The 20,385-nt window shown below is 34.6% G+C and overlaps 1 protein-coding gene across 1 annotated transcript in view; it reads right to left on the reverse strand.

The window, feature by feature from the left end:
* The window catches only part of LOC113105686 (ADAMTS-like protein 3), a 152,575-nt gene that overhangs the window by 48,966 nt on the left and 83,224 nt on the right, over window positions 1-20,385 (reverse strand). The window contains exons 6-10 of the mRNA XM_026266920.1: window positions 17,901-18,137; window positions 14,757-14,883; window positions 8,307-8,381; window positions 3,984-4,141; window positions 1,623-1,734 (exon numbers count right to left, since the gene is read on the reverse strand). Coding sequence (XP_026122705.1) covers window positions 1,623-1,734; window positions 3,984-4,141; window positions 8,307-8,381; window positions 14,757-14,883; window positions 17,901-18,137 — 709 coding nt within the window. The remainder of the gene's footprint in view (window positions 1-1,622; window positions 1,735-3,983; window positions 4,142-8,306; window positions 8,382-14,756; window positions 14,884-17,900; window positions 18,138-20,385) is intronic.

A 20,385-nucleotide genomic window follows, 5' to 3' on the forward strand; every position in this document is an offset into this window, starting at 1 on the left:
TCCTCAGACTACTAACATTGGAGCACCTCAAGGGTGCGTGCTGTCACCATTTCTCTACTCACTGTATACCAATGATTGCACTTCCAATAATGGTTCCATCAAGCTGATTAAATTTGCAGACGATACTACATTAGTTGGTCTTATTAAGGGAAACGACGAGTCTGCTTACAGGCAGGAAGTGTCTAAATTGGTTGCGTGGTGTGATGAGAACAACTTGGAGCTTAATCAGCAAAAGACTGTGGAAATGGTGATAGATTTTCGTAGAACACCCGCCTCCCTTTCTCCTCTAACTATCAAGAGCTCCGTTGTGAAGAGGGTGGAGTCAATTAAATTTTTAGGAACGGTTATCACAAATGACTTGAAATGGGAGGAAAATAGTTCCTCCATTCTTAAGAGAGCTCATAGTGGAATGTTTTTTTTGAGACAGCTAAATAAATTAAACGTTTCTAGCTCTGTTCGGTCTAAATTTTATAGAGCCACTGTGGAAAGCCTTCTTTCAGCATCCATTACTGTTTGGTTTGCATCCGCATCAGCCCAGGCGAAGGCCAGACTACAGCGTATTGTGCGCATAGCTGAGAGGCTGACTGGACAAAGGCAGCTGTCTCTTAAAGACCTTTATGAGGCCAGAGTCAGGAAGAGGGCGGCTAAAATTGCTGCTGATCAGTCCCATCCAGCAAGTGACATTTTTAGGTTGCTTCCTTCAGGAAGAAGGTACAGAGCAGTGAGGACAAGGACCTCACGCCATCTTAATAGTTTTTTTCCAAGAGCCATTTCCCTTATGAATAGCTGATCTTGCACTATTTTTGGACTATTTTATTATTTGATGGATTGTTTTAGGCATGCTTTTGCAGCTATACGCATATATGTTTGTGTGTTGAGTTTGTGTGTTACTGATGGCCATATCAAATTCCTGTGTATCTGCTGATGCATTTGGCGAATAAAGTGCTTCTTATCTTATCTTATCTTATCTTATCTTATCTTATCTTATCTTATCTTATCTTATCTTATCTTATCTTATCTTATTTCACTTATTTTACATTTAAAGCTGATTAAAATAAAGAAACAAAGTCCATCAAGCATCAAAACTAACAGTCAGCTTATCATAAACTAATATTATCCAAAGACACATAAAAGATTTTTTAGATTTTTTCTAAAAACAGTTATCATTTATGACAAGAGAGCATTTTAATAATGCATGCATGAATCATATTATTACATGATATATGGGTTCCAAATCAATTATCTGCCAATTTCAAAGCAGATATTAGATTTTTTTTAATTTATCAGTATTGACATTGGTTGATACTGGATATATTTCAACTGATATCAATTGGATATATACTTGTACAGTTCATTTCCCCTATTTTTACATTTAGATTATATATTTGTGAACCAGGACCACAAAATTCAGTTATATGGGTCATTCTTTCAAAATAGAGAATTATACGACAGATTTCATAATCTGAAAATAATTATTGGCTTACCAGTAACGGACAGTAATATCCCAAATTTTAAAGCTTTGTCTTGTAGGTGTGCTCAACGAGAGTCTTTAGTGAATGTAAACCATTAAAATCACTGGGATTGATTAAAATGGCTATATTTAATCAATCTACAACACTTACCGCCTCCACAAGTGACGGAGCAGGGGAAGAAGTCAGTTTCCCTCCACTGGTAGCGGATGGGCTGGTAAAACATGAACTGCATCACTGTGTCTTTAGGCCCGGCGTACCTTACCTGAGAAGAACCCAGATTCACTTATAATGTGTTTGATGGTTTACTTTTTATAGTCATATTCATAATCACATCACTCAAAAAAATGAGAAGCATTATCAGATAAAAGCCCATTCATTTTTAAAAACCAAATGATTTTGACATGTACAGTATACAAAGCAGCAAATTTACTCAAGGGGCTACAGTCCAACTCATGTCAGGATTTCCATAGAAATCATCTGCCACTGAATATCTTTTAGTCTTGATTTCTGGAGCTGTGATGATTAGTTAAATACTGTTTACATGCTGCTGCGATTAACTAGAGTAATGAGTCATGTTCAATTACTGTAAGCCATAGTGTCAAGACTAATCAAGAATCTTCAGGTCACGACATGAGAAAGTCTAACATGATTAAAATCAAATTGTTCTGTGTTTACAGTTTGACGAGGTGAGTTAACACTGATTCTCTCTGCTCATCATGAAACTTCAACCTGAGTTTGTTTGAAACTTTCACAATCATTCGTATTCAATGCAGGTTTATGATGGTTTGTGAGAATGATATATGTCAAATCATTAAAAATTATTTCGTCTACCGAGCCTGGCCTCCAAAAAAAACGACCATATAGATCGTTTGTGCAAGCACGTTATTACGACCTATATTTACATTTTAAAGTTAAGCGCCCTCTAGCAAATGTAAAAATAATGACAGTAACGTGTTGCGTCTGTCGTCATGAAATGACGTATAACGTCATTACCAATCAAAATGTGAAAATGTGCAAAATGCATGATTACATATAGTCGTATAATGCAATATGCTACAAACTGAACTAAACGAAACCCAAACTGGATTATAGCGCAAATAAAAGAGTGCAAAACATTAATATGAAAACGTCCTGAAGCCGATAGGGACACAGTTGTAGTATACTACGCTCTGATGGGTCGTATTTCAGGGATTTGGACAAACGACCTAGATGAGTGTATTGGTTGGAGGACAGGTTGAGTCTACCTATTATAGATTAAATAATATATTACATCTGTTGGCTGATTGATAGTTTATACTTTTTTAGCAAGTAAAAGGCATTTTAGAGTATTTGTAAAAAAAATAAAAAAAATAAATCATCTTCAGGTTGTGGTTCAGGTGTAAAATCTTTAATGATTTTTATAAAGCAAAAATAAGATTAACTTTTATATTTTTATTCATATGTTTTATAGTTGAACATTTACTGGACTGAAGCAACTCAGGTTTACTTGATTTACATTTTTTTATTAGAAAAACCAAGTAAAAGTAAATATACAAAAAGATCCATGGATCCATATTTTTTCATCTCTCAATCATTGCACTGCATTATGTTTTATTCCTACAATAAAAACGAGAGAGATTTGAGATAAAAATTAAGCATTTAACATATCATCTATCACTAAGACATATTATTGCATTTTATGTAAATACAGCAGTCTGCTTTACAGTTATAAAAGAAACTTTATAATCTCCTATATCATTGTATGAGCCATAATAGTTTGATGTGTCAAATATGATTACTTTCTAAATCCCACATCAACCTCGACTAGTTGAACAATACAAGTAGACAACTTCTCTTTTAATTATTTTAAATAAATAATATAAGCTTGCATAAACTACCCTTGAACTGACCAAAGTTTTTAAAAGCACTAAGTAGGCCTATTAAAAACATTGATTTTAACATTAGATGTTAAACTTGATGTTAAATACATTGTTTTTTTATATAGATTTGTTCTATAGTCTACGCAATTACATCACCAGTAACAGTAATTACACTACAGAAAAATTAGGAGTAATTCCTTAGTAATGCATAACACCCAAAACTGATTATTAACATTGTAATAGTATAAATTAAATGACATAACATTATAATTATTATACATAAAACAAACTGGATATTTTTTTTTAAATATTTATCCAATCTTCTTTTGTAGTTTTATCTTACAAAGCAGTGTTATGAATACAACAGACCATTCACTTTTGTTGTGTGCAAAAGAAGTGCATCACATCGTGTTTGTATGTTATGAGGGAAAAAAGGAAAATAATGGAGGTTTGAAAGATTAAATAATATATTTTTTCCTTAAATATTTCAGTTTTGGTTAAACTAGTCCTTTCAAATTTTAGGAGGTACTTCAGTTAGATGACTCATGGGTTCAATCTCCAACACAAGAGAAGATCCATCAAAAAGACTATCTCTGCCTTTCTTTCTATTACCACTTGCAGATAAATCTGTCATTCGGCTTTCATTACCCACCTTTATAGTGAAGTCTGCAGACAGCGGTCCATAGCAGCGGAGGGTCTGTCTGTCTGCTCCTCTCTGGTACTCCACCGTGTTGTTACCCAGAGCGTGAGAACCTGAAGAGCTGAACACCACCTCTTCTCTCCTGCTATTTGGTGCATGAGCTTCAATCACTGAAATACAACATTTAAGTTTAAATGAGTGATTTCGCAGGATTACCACAAATGAAATCTTGCTACTACCTAACAGATATTGCTGAAACAGGTGTACTGAGAAAGCACACCTGTCCCTAAAGCAGTGCTAACTGGCAGTGGAACGGATCACTACTAAAACTGTACTCTAAAAAACTGAACTCTAAACTGTAACACTGTCTACCTGTCAAGCACTCGGCATGTTAGGGTTGGCTGACCTGTGTTTCGATTCAGATGGAGGTTGTGTGGTTGTCTGGCAGACGCCAAACAGATTCAACTCCCTACTACTCTTTTAAAAACTAAAATTTCACATAGTTTTTTAAGGTCTTTTTTTTATTAATAAAGTTACACTTTGACTCAATTAAAATGATTCATGCTAAGATTTTTGGTCATTTTGACAGATTTAATGTAAGTAGAGTTGAAAGAGGACAAGAAATATGGTGGAATAATAACTTATATTTATATATACATTATATATTCTTCAGTCTAAAAATAGCCACAGTATGCATCCATACATCCATTGTATCATATGTCTCTACTTCTATCCATCCATAGTACATATCTATCCACTCATCCATTGTATTCATCCATCTATCCATCTATAGTATGTATCTATCCAACCATCCATAGTACATATCTATCCACCCATCCTTATGTATCCATCCATCCATAGTATGTATCTATTCACTCATCCATTGCTTTGATCCATCCATCCATCATATGTATCCATTCATCCAACCATCCATAATATGTATCATCCATCCATCCATCCATCCATCCATCGTATGTGTCTATCCATCCTATCATAATAATCCATCATGTTTCCATCCCTCCATAGTATGGATTCATCCACCCATCCATCCACAGTATGAATCATCCATCCATCAATCTATAAATATCAATCTATCCTATCATCCATCACATGTATCCATTCATCAATCCATCCATCCATCCATCATATGTATCTATCCATTCCTTCTCAGTATTTATTTATCCAACCACCCACCCACAAATCTGTTGTATCCATCCATTGTATCCAACCATCCTATGTATCCATCCACCCACTCATCCATTAATTTATAGTATGTATCATCCATCTATTGTATGTATCCATCCATCCATCCACCCATAGTATGTATCATCCATAAATCCATTCATTGTATGTTTCCATAGACCCACCCATCCATTCCTTTATAGTATGTATCATCCATCCATCCATCCATCCATAAATCGTAAGTGTCCATCCAATCCATTATCTCATGTTTCCATCCCTCCATGCATTCATCCACCCATCCATCCATAGTATGCATCATCCATCCCTCCTATCATCCATTATATGTATCCATTCATCTATCCATCCATCCATCATCGTATATATCTGTCCATCCATTCACAGAATCCATCCGCCCACCCATCCATTGTATCCATCCATCCATCCATCATACTGTATGTATCCATCCACAGTATGTATCATCCATAAATCCATCCATCGTATGTGTCCATACACCCATCCATTAATATATCATATGTATCATCCATCCATCGTATTTGTCCATCCATAAATCCATCCATCGTATGTGTCCATACACCCATTCATTAATATATCATATGTATCCATCCATCCATTGTATTTGCCCATCCACCCACCCATCCATTTATAGTATGTATCTTCCATCCATCCATCCATTCTATGTATCATCCGTCCATCCATTAATCCATCAATCCATCCATCCATCTTATCCTTTTTTCTATGTAATGCCTACTTTGATCCAATAAATATCCACCCAGTAGCTTTAATTTCTATTATTTTTTTCTTGTTTGCAAACTGCATTTCACAAGAACTTTGTGTCCAACTTTGAAATAAAGTAAAACTAAAAGTTAAAATCATTTTTTAAATCTTTGAATCATACATTAACCCAACCATTCTAATTTGTAAACTGCCACATCACAGAAAAACCATCATCCAATCTGTTTGTCTAAGCAAATAAATGTTAACTGCCAATTTTTATCACAAGACGCCCTCAAGAAGTGCAGAATGACAACGTGGGAATTGAATCTCTTTGCGAGCTGTTTCGATAAAGAAGGCATAATTATATTCAGCTGACACTAGCCGCTCTCTTGCCGCTTTGACCAGTTGTTTGATTTTCCCTTACCGCTAACACATGTTGTTCTCTTGCTCTATTTACATGAAGGACCCGCAATTATTTCCAAAACAGCGTATCATATTTGCAAACAACGGAAAGACATTTATTTATATCTGAAATTGTTAAAATCACATTGAATATTTTCAACAATGGATGGTGATATGATATTTTATGGCTTGAAACGATAAACAATGGCAATTATTGGCACATTATAAAAGAGCTATAATATCTAAAACATCTCAATGAACAAATCTATAGGGCAAGTTCATTATTTAGATTTTGGATCATATGTATTCGTTTTCTTTATTTTTCTAGTCTTTTAAAGTATTTTTTGTATAAAAAAAAATACCTAATTCATTACCTGAGCTTGGGATAGTTGATCGGTGCAAGCAATCTTCAGTTCACTCAAACCCCATTTATAAAACATCTGACAAGTCAAACATCCACTAAATGCCTGTAGTTCTTGATGGATGTCTAGTTTGCAACTAAAAAGGAGTTATGCACAGGTTAAAGGGTTTAGATATCAGTGTGTGTACAGGGAAAATAGTAGTTTTCCACAGAACGGAAGTGTGTACATGTGTGAGTGTGGGTCCATCGGATGTGGAACGGATCACTGGGATTGGACTTCGGCATACTCTGTGTGTCCGTTATGGAAGTCTGTAAGATTACTGGCCCCGTCTCCATCATACCGGGCTCTCAGCCACCACAAATTAGCCTGCATGAACACTTCATTCTTCTGCTCTATCCTAAAGTTCCCTCAAGCTCTTAGCATTTGCCAGTCCCACTCAGGTAATAGGAAATCTCTTTTTTTTATGGTCTTTCAGACTAGATATAAAGATATAAAATCCATATGCATTCCCACGCTGTTCTACTACACCAGGCGACCATGTCAAATACAGTTTGGCCGTGTCACTGTGGAAGTATTGTAAAATTCAGACTATATTTCAGGAGTGGGAAGAGTTCTTTGGAAAATCAGGCTAGGATGCTTCTGATGGCCTGTGACAACTTCCTGAGAGGAGCAAGGATGTTACAAATGGGAAATCCCCAATGTTAGGAAAAAAAACGGGGAAAATTCTAATTTTAACTTGAATCAGTGTGAGAGGTCAGACGTTGATTGAAGGTTGATTTTGGGTAAATATGCAGTGAAAGCTATTCCATACAATCAAGAAAATTTCCTATAAAATTTCCACGATTCCATTATAATCAAATACATTACATTCCTAAATAAAGAGCTGCTCAAATGTGGAAGAATGTCACAAAGCCAATAAAAAAATATTATAATAAAAATAAATAAATAAAAACCTTCGGCCAATATTTCGCCTGAAAATTTAAATAAATAAATACAATTTTTGCACAAATATTAAGCTGACTTAAATTTATGTTGAAATGAATAAATGAATTTTTTAAATGTATTTATGGTTAATATAACTCAACATTATTATAAAAGAAAGTTATCCAATATTATTGCTAAATTATTTACAATGAAGTTTATAATCAAATATAATACATTCCCATATAAATAATGACTCACTTAACTTTTCAAATACATAAAAATACATAAATACGTTTCACTTTCTGTATGCTAGATATAAAACCTTATTGTATTTTAGTTGATTTTAGGATGACATAAAACCAGGAGAAACAGAGATTTACCCCAGTAGCGTTAAGTTTCAGACGGTGGAAAATCTCTCTGGGAGAGTGTGGGAAAACTCGGTGATAGCTGAATATAGCGTCTCACTAATTCTCAAAACGCTGTGATATAACTATTATATATGTTATAACTACACTCTAAGGCCTCAGACCTGTGGCAGAAAGCTGGATTAAATCATAGTAATAATGTTGAAAATCCTTTTGAATCTTAACCCTTCCTGACTAGTCTTTTAGTGCTTCTAACTGCCAGAATAAGCCGGGACTTCATTCATGACAGTCTTGTGTCAGGTCAAGGACCCAGAAGCTTTGAAGCACCACACATCTTTGTATTAAATTAATATGCATAATCTCACCAATCGTGTCTGGTCCCTTGGATGTGATTCTAAGGCCTCTGCTACCCATCGGCACTTCAATCACCGTTTTTATGGCTGTGGAAGAAGAATCACAAACCAGAAAGTCATTAAAGCATCACATAATACACTGCATGAAATTAAATATAAAATTGGATTAATCTGCAGAACAACTGCATTTATTTCCTAGATGATAACTGGCAGGTCACTCACTAAACTCAACATGCAATGCAGTGTTTCACTCCAAACTCAGATCAGAAGTACAGCATCCCTCACAGTTCATGTCAATATCCACCGATTATATGAGATATGGAAGTGCACATAAATACATTATTACATTTGAGAGTAAATGAATTGCAAACACACACACACACACACTGCAACACACTTAATGTGTTCGACCTCCCTCCATAAAAAACATTTGCGGCTTCCCAGTGTACTGCTGAAAAAAGAAAACCCACCAATTTCCAGCTCAGTAAACAGAAAACCACAACAGAGAACAGCCTGAGTGCTTTCAGTTATGGTTGGATTGAGAGTGTTCTGTAAAAGCAAGCGGAACGAGGATAATGGAGAGAATGGGAGGAATACAGGAAATCTCTCCAGTTATGCTGTATCCCTACTTCTTTTTATTCTTTATTTAGATTTCCTGCACAAAGAGACTTATTACAAGGATAATCCCACAGAGTGAAGAAACTGTTCTCCCAAAATTGAACATTCGGTCATTGTTTGCTGACCCTCATGTTTTTCCATAAAGATTTTTTCTGAGGATGTTCAGACATATATATTTGGAATTGTTTTTGAACAACAAAAGAGTAATAAATGACAGAATTTATTATTATTATTATTATTATTATTATTATTATTATTATAACATTTTGCATCTTAGTGTCATGTTCAAGGATGAAAATGGGATTCCTTAAAAATATGAACATACTTGATAAAACAAGATGACCAGATCCCTGTTTTCTGGGGACAGTCCTGGTATTTGTAATTGTGTCCCTAAATGGAACTGTCCCCAGAAATGTTTTAAAGGTTTTTCTAATACATAGCAAAATGCATTCACAAATGAATCCACACAAACATCTTAATTATATCATGGTGTGAATGTACACCTATGAATAAATAATTATAAAAAAAAAATGTACACTTGCACAATTACATTTGCAGAAAACACGTTGTGCTTAAAATTATTATTTTGAGCCTAAACCACAAAATAATACGCCTAATCATGGATAGTAGGAGTAATTTCAAAGGCACAAACAAAACATTTAAAGTTAAAGTTGGGAAAAAAGGCTGTATTTCAGTGTGTGAAAATTAAAATAAACACTATTTTTAATTTGTTGAGAGTATTTGTTAAGTTAAAAACAATTTTATTCTTCATGTCTGTTCGTATTTGTTTCATTTTATTTCTTAGGTCATAATTTTGTTACATTGTTTGAACTGCTTGCTACTAACAAAGTCAATATTAACCATTTGCATAGTGTTATTTCTGCTGTATTGTATTAAAACAGAAGAAAAAAAAAACATCATAATAATTATCAGTTAATAATAGTAAATGGAACTAACAAAAATTAAAAAACTAAAACATTGAAAAAAGTTTAGTCCCAAAATGATATTAGAGGGACAATTTTTATCAAAACTTGTGTCTTTAAGAAAAATCTATAAAAATACGGCCCAATGCACAATGTAAATATTATGGAATTTTTTGGTATTGATTTTTAACAGATGTTTAATCTGTATTTTAAATGATAAACTACAGATTTATTTTTTCTTACAGTGTACCAAAGGGCATGTTTGATATGAAATATGAGACAAGTGTATGCAAAATAACTAAAAACTAATGTAAATATCACTCTCTCACATATTTTTTTTTTATTGCACTTCATTTCCAATCATGATCATTAAAACTTTTCATAAAAATATGCAAACACTGGAAATATTATGTCACTGTATTTACAACACATAAAATCAAGGTGTTTTTTTGTTATGTTGTTTTTTTTTTTTTAAAGGAATGAAGATACTTTATTCAAAAATTGTATTTCCTTCACTGTCGTTTTCACCATAGAAAGCTATTAAACAACTTACATGATAAGTGATAGCAACAGTCGTAATATTACAAAGAAAATTACAAAAAAATCATAAATATTCTGTTACACTTTTATACATGTCAGCCCTTGGACATTTTTAGTGGACAAATAAATATAGTAAGAGTGTTAAAAGTGTGTTTTAAGTGTCCTTGGTTTCAACAGCGAACATTCTTAGCTTGTAGCTTTAGCTTCCTTCGGATGAGACGTTAAACCGAGGTCCTGACTCTCTGTGGTCATTAAAAATCCCAGGATGTCTTTCGAAAAGAGTAGAGGTGTGACCTCGGCATCCTTGCTAAAATTCGCCCATTGGCCTCTGACCATCATGGCCTCCTAACAATCCCCATATCTGCTGATTGGCTTCATCATTCTGTCTCCTCTCCACCAGTACGCTGGTGTGTGGTGGGCGTTCTGGCGCAATATGGCTGCCGTCGCATCATCCAGGTGGATGCTGCACACTGGTGGTGGATGAGGAGATACCCCCTGTCTATGTAAAGCGCTTTGAGTGCCTAGAAAAGCGCTATATAAATGTAAGGAATTATTATTATTAATTATTATAATAAGTTCTTTAACAGTTTTAAAGGATAAACTGTTGGCTCAAATATAAAGTTAGTGGTTTGTGTAGATGCTAAGTGTTAATGCAGTTTATTGCATTAGTAGGAAATAGTGCAGGAAAAGAGGTGTTTTTCCCTTCACTCAGCAATTGCTCACTGCATCCAGCAATTATAGGGCTTGGAAATGCACCAAAATCATGGGAGCCCCAAAATATTTACTTTTGGAAACATATTTAGAAAGTTCTAGAATTTATTGCTATAATGAAATAAAGTTTCAGACACCACTCTGTTGTAAACAGGGCAAAAAATGCTCAAACAATGCTGCGTTTTAAAATTACCAATAAAAAATACCCAAGACGTAATTGCCTTCACTTTAAAAACAACCCAACCATGCAAGTGTGACTTTAAATTTGTTTATAACGATGTGGGGGGGGGGGTCTAATATGACTAACTGCTCCACAAAGATGCATCGACCAGCAAGTTAAATTAAAATCACACAAACGCTCCCATAATGCATCTGTGCTTACTTCGCCCTCCTTTCAAAAATGCAGAAATGAGTCACTGCAGAGTAAAAGGAATGAATTTTATGAGCCAGAGGCTCATTAGCAGCTTTTTTATTTTATTTAATTTTTATTGCGCTTTAATATTAACAGATCCATGTGATGCTCTGGAATCCTGACCGTCATCCAGACTGCATTGAAGTCTTTTGGGGAATGACCTATCCGATCACTGGACTTCCATCTGGAGACCTCATGACGACTTACGAGAAGCCTACATGTCAGTGCCACGCATGTGAATTATTAGTGAGACGGCTTTTTATTAAAGAATGCATAACTTGTTTGGATCGAGTTACCTCGTTTTTGCTTTAACAGGCTTTGAAAATGAATAGCATGATTGTGTGAAAACGTTTTGGTTAGGAGAAAAGTTCCAGTCGCTCAGGCCCTGCTCCAAAACCTAGTGAGCTGCCTTGCTTTCTACTGCCTACATTGCTAGACACCTAAGGAAGCATCAATTGAAACAAAACCGATTTGGAACAATCTATGATCTACAACACAACTGGTTCAATAGAATTTGGTGTTAGCATGCGGCTGAGCTAATAACAATCCATTAAAACATACAGAAAATAATCTGATGTTGAAGAAATTAAGTACACTATCATTCAAAGTTTTGGGGTTAGTTGATTTATTTATTATTTAAATATGACAAAATTAATACTTCTATTTAACAATGAAGCATTAAATTGATCAAAAGTAACAAAAACAATGACAAAAAAAATCTATTTCAAACAAATGATGCTCTTTTGAATTTCTTTTCATCACAAAATACTTACTAAACATCACAACGTCCACAAAAATATAATGCAGTAAAAAATAAGCATATTAAAATGATTTATGAAGGATCATTTGCCACTGAAGACTGGAGTGTTGACGCCGAAAATTCACCTTTGCATCACATGAATAAATTACATTTGAAAACATATTCAAAAAGAAAATCAATTATTTTTAATTGTAATAATATTTCAAATTGATTGTTGTTTTTACTGTATTTTTTTTCTCAAGAAAGGAAGCAGTGGAAAACATAAGACATAAAAAATCTTACCAACCCAACTTTTGATCGGCAGTGTATATTTATAATTATCCTGTACTGTGTCATCCATCTCACATGGGGTCATCGTAACGCATTTTTCCACATGTGATGTTGCCAAAGGTATCTTAGAAGTCAGCTAAGTCATGCTTCCTACGCTTTGGAACAGCCTTTGCGTGGGAAGTGTGCTCATGATGCCTTAAAATGCTGCCTGTGCAGCCAACTAATCAAAGTCGGTGGAGCATTTTGCTGTAAGACAAAGGAATTTTTGGATGAGGAAAAATCCTCAGCAGCCACCAAACACAATACACCGCAGAATCTTCCCAAAACAAATATAAAACTCAAGGCGAAAACACAGTGCCACAGAAATAGCCTTGTGTTCTTCAGGCTGGAATGTTTAAAGGCAACATTCAGCCGTACAGAAATAAAAATTAGCTGTCTTAATTAATTTGGGGTGTGGTTGTCATATGAAACGCTTCTGTTATTTGATATTTTTAAACAGACATGATTTCAGCAATGGCATCCTGCCTAAAACCCCAATACTTGCCCAGCAGACAGAAACAAAAACTGAGTATTTGGGTAAAAATCTTAAATAAATGACATCTAGCTATTTACAAGCAAGAGCCACAGCATGAAGCGTGTTATTTCTCTCAAATGGGCTGAGATTCCCTCACACGCTTTAAAGGGAATCAATAACTCTATCTTCAGTCCCAGAATGCAAACAATCCGTCTGCTGGCATTCACATAAATTAAGCAGGCAAATAAAGCCGCCAATGCTTGCACTAACTGAAGACCACAGGGAATGTAAGACTGCTTAAAACACATAAGTTTCTGAACATTGAGGATTATTTGATTTGATACAGTAATAAACATTTCATTTTAAGATAAAGGGAGAAAAGTCCACTGACTTATTTAGATGTATAGTATCACGTTGAGCAGCACAGTTAATCGAAACAAAAAAATGAAATTGTGTTTATTAAATCACCTTAAATTAAACTAGCTTTGATTCAATACAATAAATATGTATGTGCTTCTGAGTGAAGCATGGTACTGTGTTCATTTACAAGTGAGCAGTAATGATCCAGTGTTTTCAGTATCTCAGGGTGGATCGTAGTCAATGCTGCTCCATAAGAACTGCTTATTTCTGCATCTGCTCTGAGTTTGGATTGCTTTTGGTAATGCAACATGTGCCAACCATCTTCCCAAACTTGTAAAGAAAAGCCCTTATGAACTGCCTGCTGACAACAAAAGAAAAGCTTAAAAGGCTACTTGTGGTTTTACAACATAATAATATTTTGTATCAATATTATGTCTTATCACTAAAAATAGACAATTAGTTAGTCAAAATATATAAAAAAAAAACAGTTACACTGAAATGTCACAATAATAATATTTCTTATTTGTTTTATATTTAACAGTAATAATAATCATAAGTACAACAACAAAACAACAATAATAATAATAATAACAATTTGTTGTTGGTGTTATTATTATTATTATTATTATTATTATTGTAAAATTTATATTATAATTGTTTTCTTAAAAACAATTATACAAGAGATCACAGCGATTCACCCAAGCACCTTACGAAGGATATGTGCAGTGCCCATGAGTGCGATCTTTTGCACTTTATTAGCTGACTTTATTATTATTATTATTTTTTTTTTTTTTTTTATTATTATATAAAATGGCTTTTTTAAGGCCAAATTGTGCAACCCTACAAAACAAAACACATTTTAAATCACAATTTTTATATCAAAATGCAATTACAATTACAATTACAAAACAAAACAAAAAAGTCGAAATCTAACTATATTTATAAACAATTCCTGTCCAAATGTCATCGGTTGATCCAAGAAAATACTGAAGTCTTGAACCCTGGTGTATTTTATTTTTTTATAAAGTAAAAAGGAACAGAATAGCAAAGGAAATGCTCTAATTCTAGGAAAGTAATTCACTGCTATTTGTGTACCTAACATTTTCAATACCCCAAACATTTCTTGTCTCCTCACATTCAGTTTTAAATGATACCGAAATGGTGTCAGTAAACTCCACCTACTTTAATTTTGACATTGACAACCACTGATGCAGTCCCCCACAGTGTCTATGGTGATTATGGCCCTGGGCTGATCCAATATTGTTGTGACTGGCTGCTCAGGATGCTCCAAAAAAACAGAGCAATAGTCTAAAAACAAAACCACAAACATGTGCTCATGTATGCGTGTACCTACGTTCTTCAGGTGACACGTGTGGCAGAGCCTGGCCTCGGACCAGTCGACAAGTGGAACCGTCTCCAGCACAAATGCCACAGTTGTCCTCTTTAGCGTTGCTTGCCAGTTGTCTGTCACAGCCGACTTCCTGTTGGAAAATACAGAGGCATAACTCAGAAAAAAGGCAAAATAGGAAACTTGACTCAGACTCCAAATGATCCACAAAGGTATTTTGAATTGAACATTTTCCTGATTCATCCCTCCTGCTGCAACACTATTCTGAGAGGCAACTGACAAATCATGCTTCCTCCTCAACAGAATAGAAACGGACAATAAAATGATGTGGATTGAGAAACTAGCCAGCGCACGACTCCAAACTACAATGTTTAAGCTCTTACAAGCATTATAAAAATTCATGGAGAGCCAACATGTAAAACATGGAAAGAATATTTTTTCATAAGTTTTCATCCCCATACATGTTCCCTGCAGTTTTCCTCAATATTTACCCAGAAAGATGTGCTTCTGACAGTGATGCTCTTCTAGCAAACAACCATCTGCACCAGAAAAGCTGCCCAGGTTTAATACAAAGTTCTGTTTACACTAGCGGGGCAATAAGGAAAGCAGCCAGAGAAAGCAAACAGCAAGACTTTACCCAGTAGCTCTGGTAAACAAGCACAAGTAAACAGACAAGCTTCATTTACACCAATTTACCTAATACACACGGGGACTGAGGTCAGATTCGGTGCAATGCAAGAGAAGTTTCATCAACATTGTCGAATTCAGTTACCGTGCAGCACTGCATTGAATACTGATGATTGTATCTGATTTAGTTTAAGTGCATTGTGTTTCTTTGCAATGGGCCAGATGGAAAACAGAGAGGCTATGTCTACTGAAAACATTAAGAAAGTTCACCCAAGAATGAAAATTCTGTCATCATTTATGTACCATCTGTTTTTTCTTTTTTTTCTTTTTTCGGTGGAACAGAAAAGTAAAGTTTAGCTGAATGTGCCAGAAGCTCTAGACAACAAAATTAAATGGGGATGTATACTTTTGAGCTCCACAATTGACCAAAACCTCTCCATAAATGTAAGATTTGTGCAGTATATTCCAAGTCTTCCAAGCCATGTGAATCATTGTGAAAGGAATAAATAAACACATAGAAAGCTGTAATATTAAGAGTTGCATATATTTAAATTTATATATTTTTGTTCAGTTACACAGTATGCAAGAGCAAATGGAAGTTAAACCATGCAGAGTGGCAGAACACTCAATTTTTAAATATATATACAGAACCACAAACAAGAGTTGTTGTATTATAAGTTGTTCCTGCCTGTCAACCAATAGATAATGACTTCACAGAACTTTGAATATTGTGCATAAGTCATATAGGCTACTTTTATGGTGCTTTTTTTTTCTGGGCTTAATAGCATTCATCCCCTGTCATCCTTCAGAATATTTCCTTTTGTGATCCCTATTGGAAAAGCGTCCCATATGAGGTTAAATAATGACACATTTCAGTCTATTTTTGGTATCCAGTGAATCAAACATAGCCAAGAAGCTCAAAAAACAGATATTCACGCTCTAGGTGCACTGGAAGGCTATTTGCAAAATGAATGCAAAATTAGTGCTAAATAAACTATTTTATGTATGCAAGTAATTATGTTAGTTTCCAAGCAATTGGAGACCCTGTTTTTGGAAATCCTGTGTTTAACTTCCTAAACCAGAGCCATGGTCAAATGGAAACTTGATTCCTTGTCTTTCTGTCGATTCAGGCCTATTTTTCTCTCTTTTGCTCACACAAAGACACAGAACTGAGGTTAATCTGGCAGAATCATGACCTAAATATACCCCAAATCCCCACATATGTAACACTGAAAAAGAGAGACAGTTTTCCTATGTTTATGGTCATTATTTCATTATCTTTCCATTTTAGCTGCAAGTTTTTTATATTTTCAGGAAATGTGAGTTATGCTGTTAGAAATATCCAGGATGGAAAACCTGTTGGCGTCAGTACCACCAAACAATAACATTAAGCCTTTGGACACACAGTGAAAAAGACTCATACTATGGCAGAAGCAGATGGTTTGGTAACTTTAGTGGATGGACACTTGATCCATATATAGTCTGAAAAAGAATTGGATAAAACTGTAAAGCTTATTCTCATTGTGCTAATATTACTGTAATGCATGTCAGAACAGGGCTGAAAAGGTCAAGAATTCTCCCTCGTAAATACTGAGTGGCGTTGGCTTCAGAAAAGTGTTCTTCACCTCATCAACAAGCCTAGACTGAACTTTAAAGGACAGATGTATTAACCTAAGCGCTGTAAATGCTCACTTAAATAGGCTTATGTATAAATAACATTTTCAGATTTCAGTTTTTACTTTTGGGTTTTCTGGGAGTTCTGCCATCTCGCACTGCGTTCAAGTGCACCTGGTAAGCTCCCACTTCCGTTAGACAGTCGTTTATAGAATATTTCACAAATCCCAGCCAGAAACAAAGTACAAAATCAGCCAAAATCAAGCAAATAAACAATGGACGATCTGAAAAAAGTTCTTCTCTCTCCCATACCAGTGGATAAGCATTACAACATGCATGTGCACAAACAATTATTTTATCAAAATTATAATATTTACTTCATTACAATTATATTATCATAATAAATATTATTTATTATTTTAGTTATATTATTTGGTTAAATGCTACTGTTAAATAAACCTACTATTCAAATCCTAATGAATTTGTATAATGTAGTATCTTACTGCTATTGTGTCTGTCTTATTTTTAATAACAAAACAAAAAAATTAAATTACTCTACTGTGATCCATATTATTATCATGAAATGAAATGGTGATAACTCACACCATGAAATAAGATTTTGGTCATATCACCCACCCCTACACTGTAAAATAAAATAAAATAAAATAAAATAATACATTTTAAAATCTCACGTTTAATTCACTTTGTTACTTGCTGTTTCTTTGTAACTGTTTGTGAAATTTTCTACCAATATTTGAGTTTCAACACCACGTAAAACAGGTATAGAAAACAGTTAATGCTTGTTTTAGTGCCACTTATGACAACTCTTATAATGTCATGGACTAATATTTTCGAACTCAAAGGGTGCCTCACTGTCAGTTTACGTAGCTTAAGTTAATTGATGTTCACCTGACAAATCCCACTGATGCACATATCCAGAGAATCCGCTTTGCACCGAGTGCCATCCAACACTTTGGGCGCCAGTTCCACCACCAGGCTTTTCCCCCGGGCTTGACATCGGAGGGCACAAGGTGAAACAGGGTCGTACGTCACAGGTATCCACTCGTAGGTTTGTCCTTGGTACTTGATGTCATTGTGGGCGGAGCATTGTTGAGCCCTGAAGTCACCTGACTCTGGAGGACAGTCCTGATTGGAAGAAAAACAGAGAAAGATTTGGCAACTATAAAAAAAATCTTTAGGTGGATTTTCTTACGAAGTGCATTACATCACTGAATATTAATTACATGCTGGAAATGGTAGTTAGTAACAATCTACATTAAGTATTTTAGCTTTTTGATTACATTTCTATTAATTTAACCTTATTTATCACATTAGTTTGAACAGGATAATCCTGTACCATATGGATATTAAAACAACTAAATTATTTAATTAAAAAAATACTATTTTAAATGTAAAATATTATAAATTATTTTAAAATAAAAACTTTTTTTTTTTTTACTAATTTGTTACAGAAGAATTAGAGGAGGAATTATGAATGTAATTTATTAATAATTTACTGTCATTTTGTGTATGTAGTCTGATGAGTATTTTAAAATGTTATATAATCTATTAACAAGTGTTTAATTTTTGGAATCGGATTACGTATTTTATTTATACTGTATATAATGAGTTACTACTCAGCATCAACTTTGCCTACAAAATAGAAACACTAATATTTAAAAGGCCCAAAAATAACAGCTGACCTAACATTGGCACTGGAAATATTATTTTCTATGTGGCGAGATTAAATCGTGATCATGTGTGTAACATCATAAAGCTTATGCAGATGACTGGGTGCATTAACGAATGGTGACAGTGTAATTGAACTGTGGCAGGCCTCCATGTTTTGAAAAACAATATTTCCTATGTCATCTCCTGTGCACTAAAGAAAACCACAATTCTTCCTCTGCAGCTCGGGGCTCTGAACTCATTTAATCATCCGACCGGCTCTGAAGCCCCCATGTGCAAAGATCATCAGTGATGCCCATGACTGAAGCGTCTCCATCGGATAGAGCGATTACAAATCACAAGTCCTCAACGTCAGAATCGTAATGGAAACAAAAAGAACAATTCGACAATGGACCTCATCAACAGCAATTATAAAGCCTGACAGGGAAGACCGAGCATCAGTTCTCACTGTTTTGACGGAAATGGGATAAATGTTATGCTGGGAATCTTTCCCAGATGGCTCTGATTGGAATTGTGGGTGAAGGAGGAATGTGATTCCAGATGAAACCACTTCAATGGTAGAAAAACACTGGCTTTTGATTAAAATGGTCCTTGAGACACATGGGCATCTAACTGCTCTCAAAATGAGTTTGTCCAGTGGTTGGGGACTATTGACTGAATCATAGGGCACCATTCTGGTTCCATAACAAGTCCTTTAACTGTTTTTTTTTTTTTGTTTTTTTTTTTTTTGAGCTGTTACACCAAGAAAATTATGAGTCATTTAAACAATTTTTCAAAGAATCAGTTAAACAATTGGTTATAAGAATTATTTGGTCACGAATCAGACTACACTGATCAAGCCTAATACAATAAAAGCAAAAATGACTAAATGTCATGAAAATCATTTGATTCCATGCCAGTTTTTTTTTTTTTTCATTCAAACTAAACACTTTAGTTTAGGGACCAATTTTTTACTGTTAACTACTGTAGTTACTTATTAACATGCATATTACTAGCATGCTGGCTGTTTATTAAAGGGGTCATATGATGAAATTTCAAGTTTTCCTTTCTCTTCGTAGTGTTACAGCTGTTTGCGCATAAATAAGATTGGAAAAGTCGCAAAGACTAAAGTCTCAAACCCAAAGAGTTATTTTTTCTTTAAGGGTTAGTTCATCCAAAAATGAAAATTATGTCATTAATGACTCAACCTCATGTCGTTCTAAACCTGTAAGACCTCAGTTCATCTTTGGAACACAGTTTAAGATATTTTAGATTTAGTCCCAGAGCTCTCAGTCCCTCCATTGAAGCTGTGTGAACAGTATACTGTCCATGTCCAGAATGGTAAGAAAAACATCTTCAAAGTAGTCCATGTGACATCAGAGGGTCAGTTAAAATTTGTTGAAGCATCGAAAATACATTTTGGTCCAAAAATAACAAAAATTATGAATATTTAGTATTGTCTTCTCTTCCGGGTCTGTTGTGACTTACGTCAGCAGCGTTACTGCGGAGTCATGAACGCGGATTGACAAGAGACCCGGAAGAGAAGAAAATGCTGAATAAAGTCGTCAATTTTTTTTTGGACCAAAATGTATTTTCGATGCTTCAAAAAATTCTAACTGACCCTCTGATGTCACATGGACTACTTTGATGATGTTTTTCTTACCTTTCTGGACATAGACAGTATACTGTACACACAGTTTCAATGGAGGGACAGAAAGCTCTAAGA

This window comes from Carassius auratus, chromosome 7, assembly GCF_003368295.1.
Source record: "Carassius auratus strain Wakin chromosome 7, ASM336829v1, whole genome shotgun sequence".
Classification (NCBI taxonomy): Eukaryota; Metazoa; Chordata; class Actinopteri; order Cypriniformes; family Cyprinidae; genus Carassius; species Carassius auratus.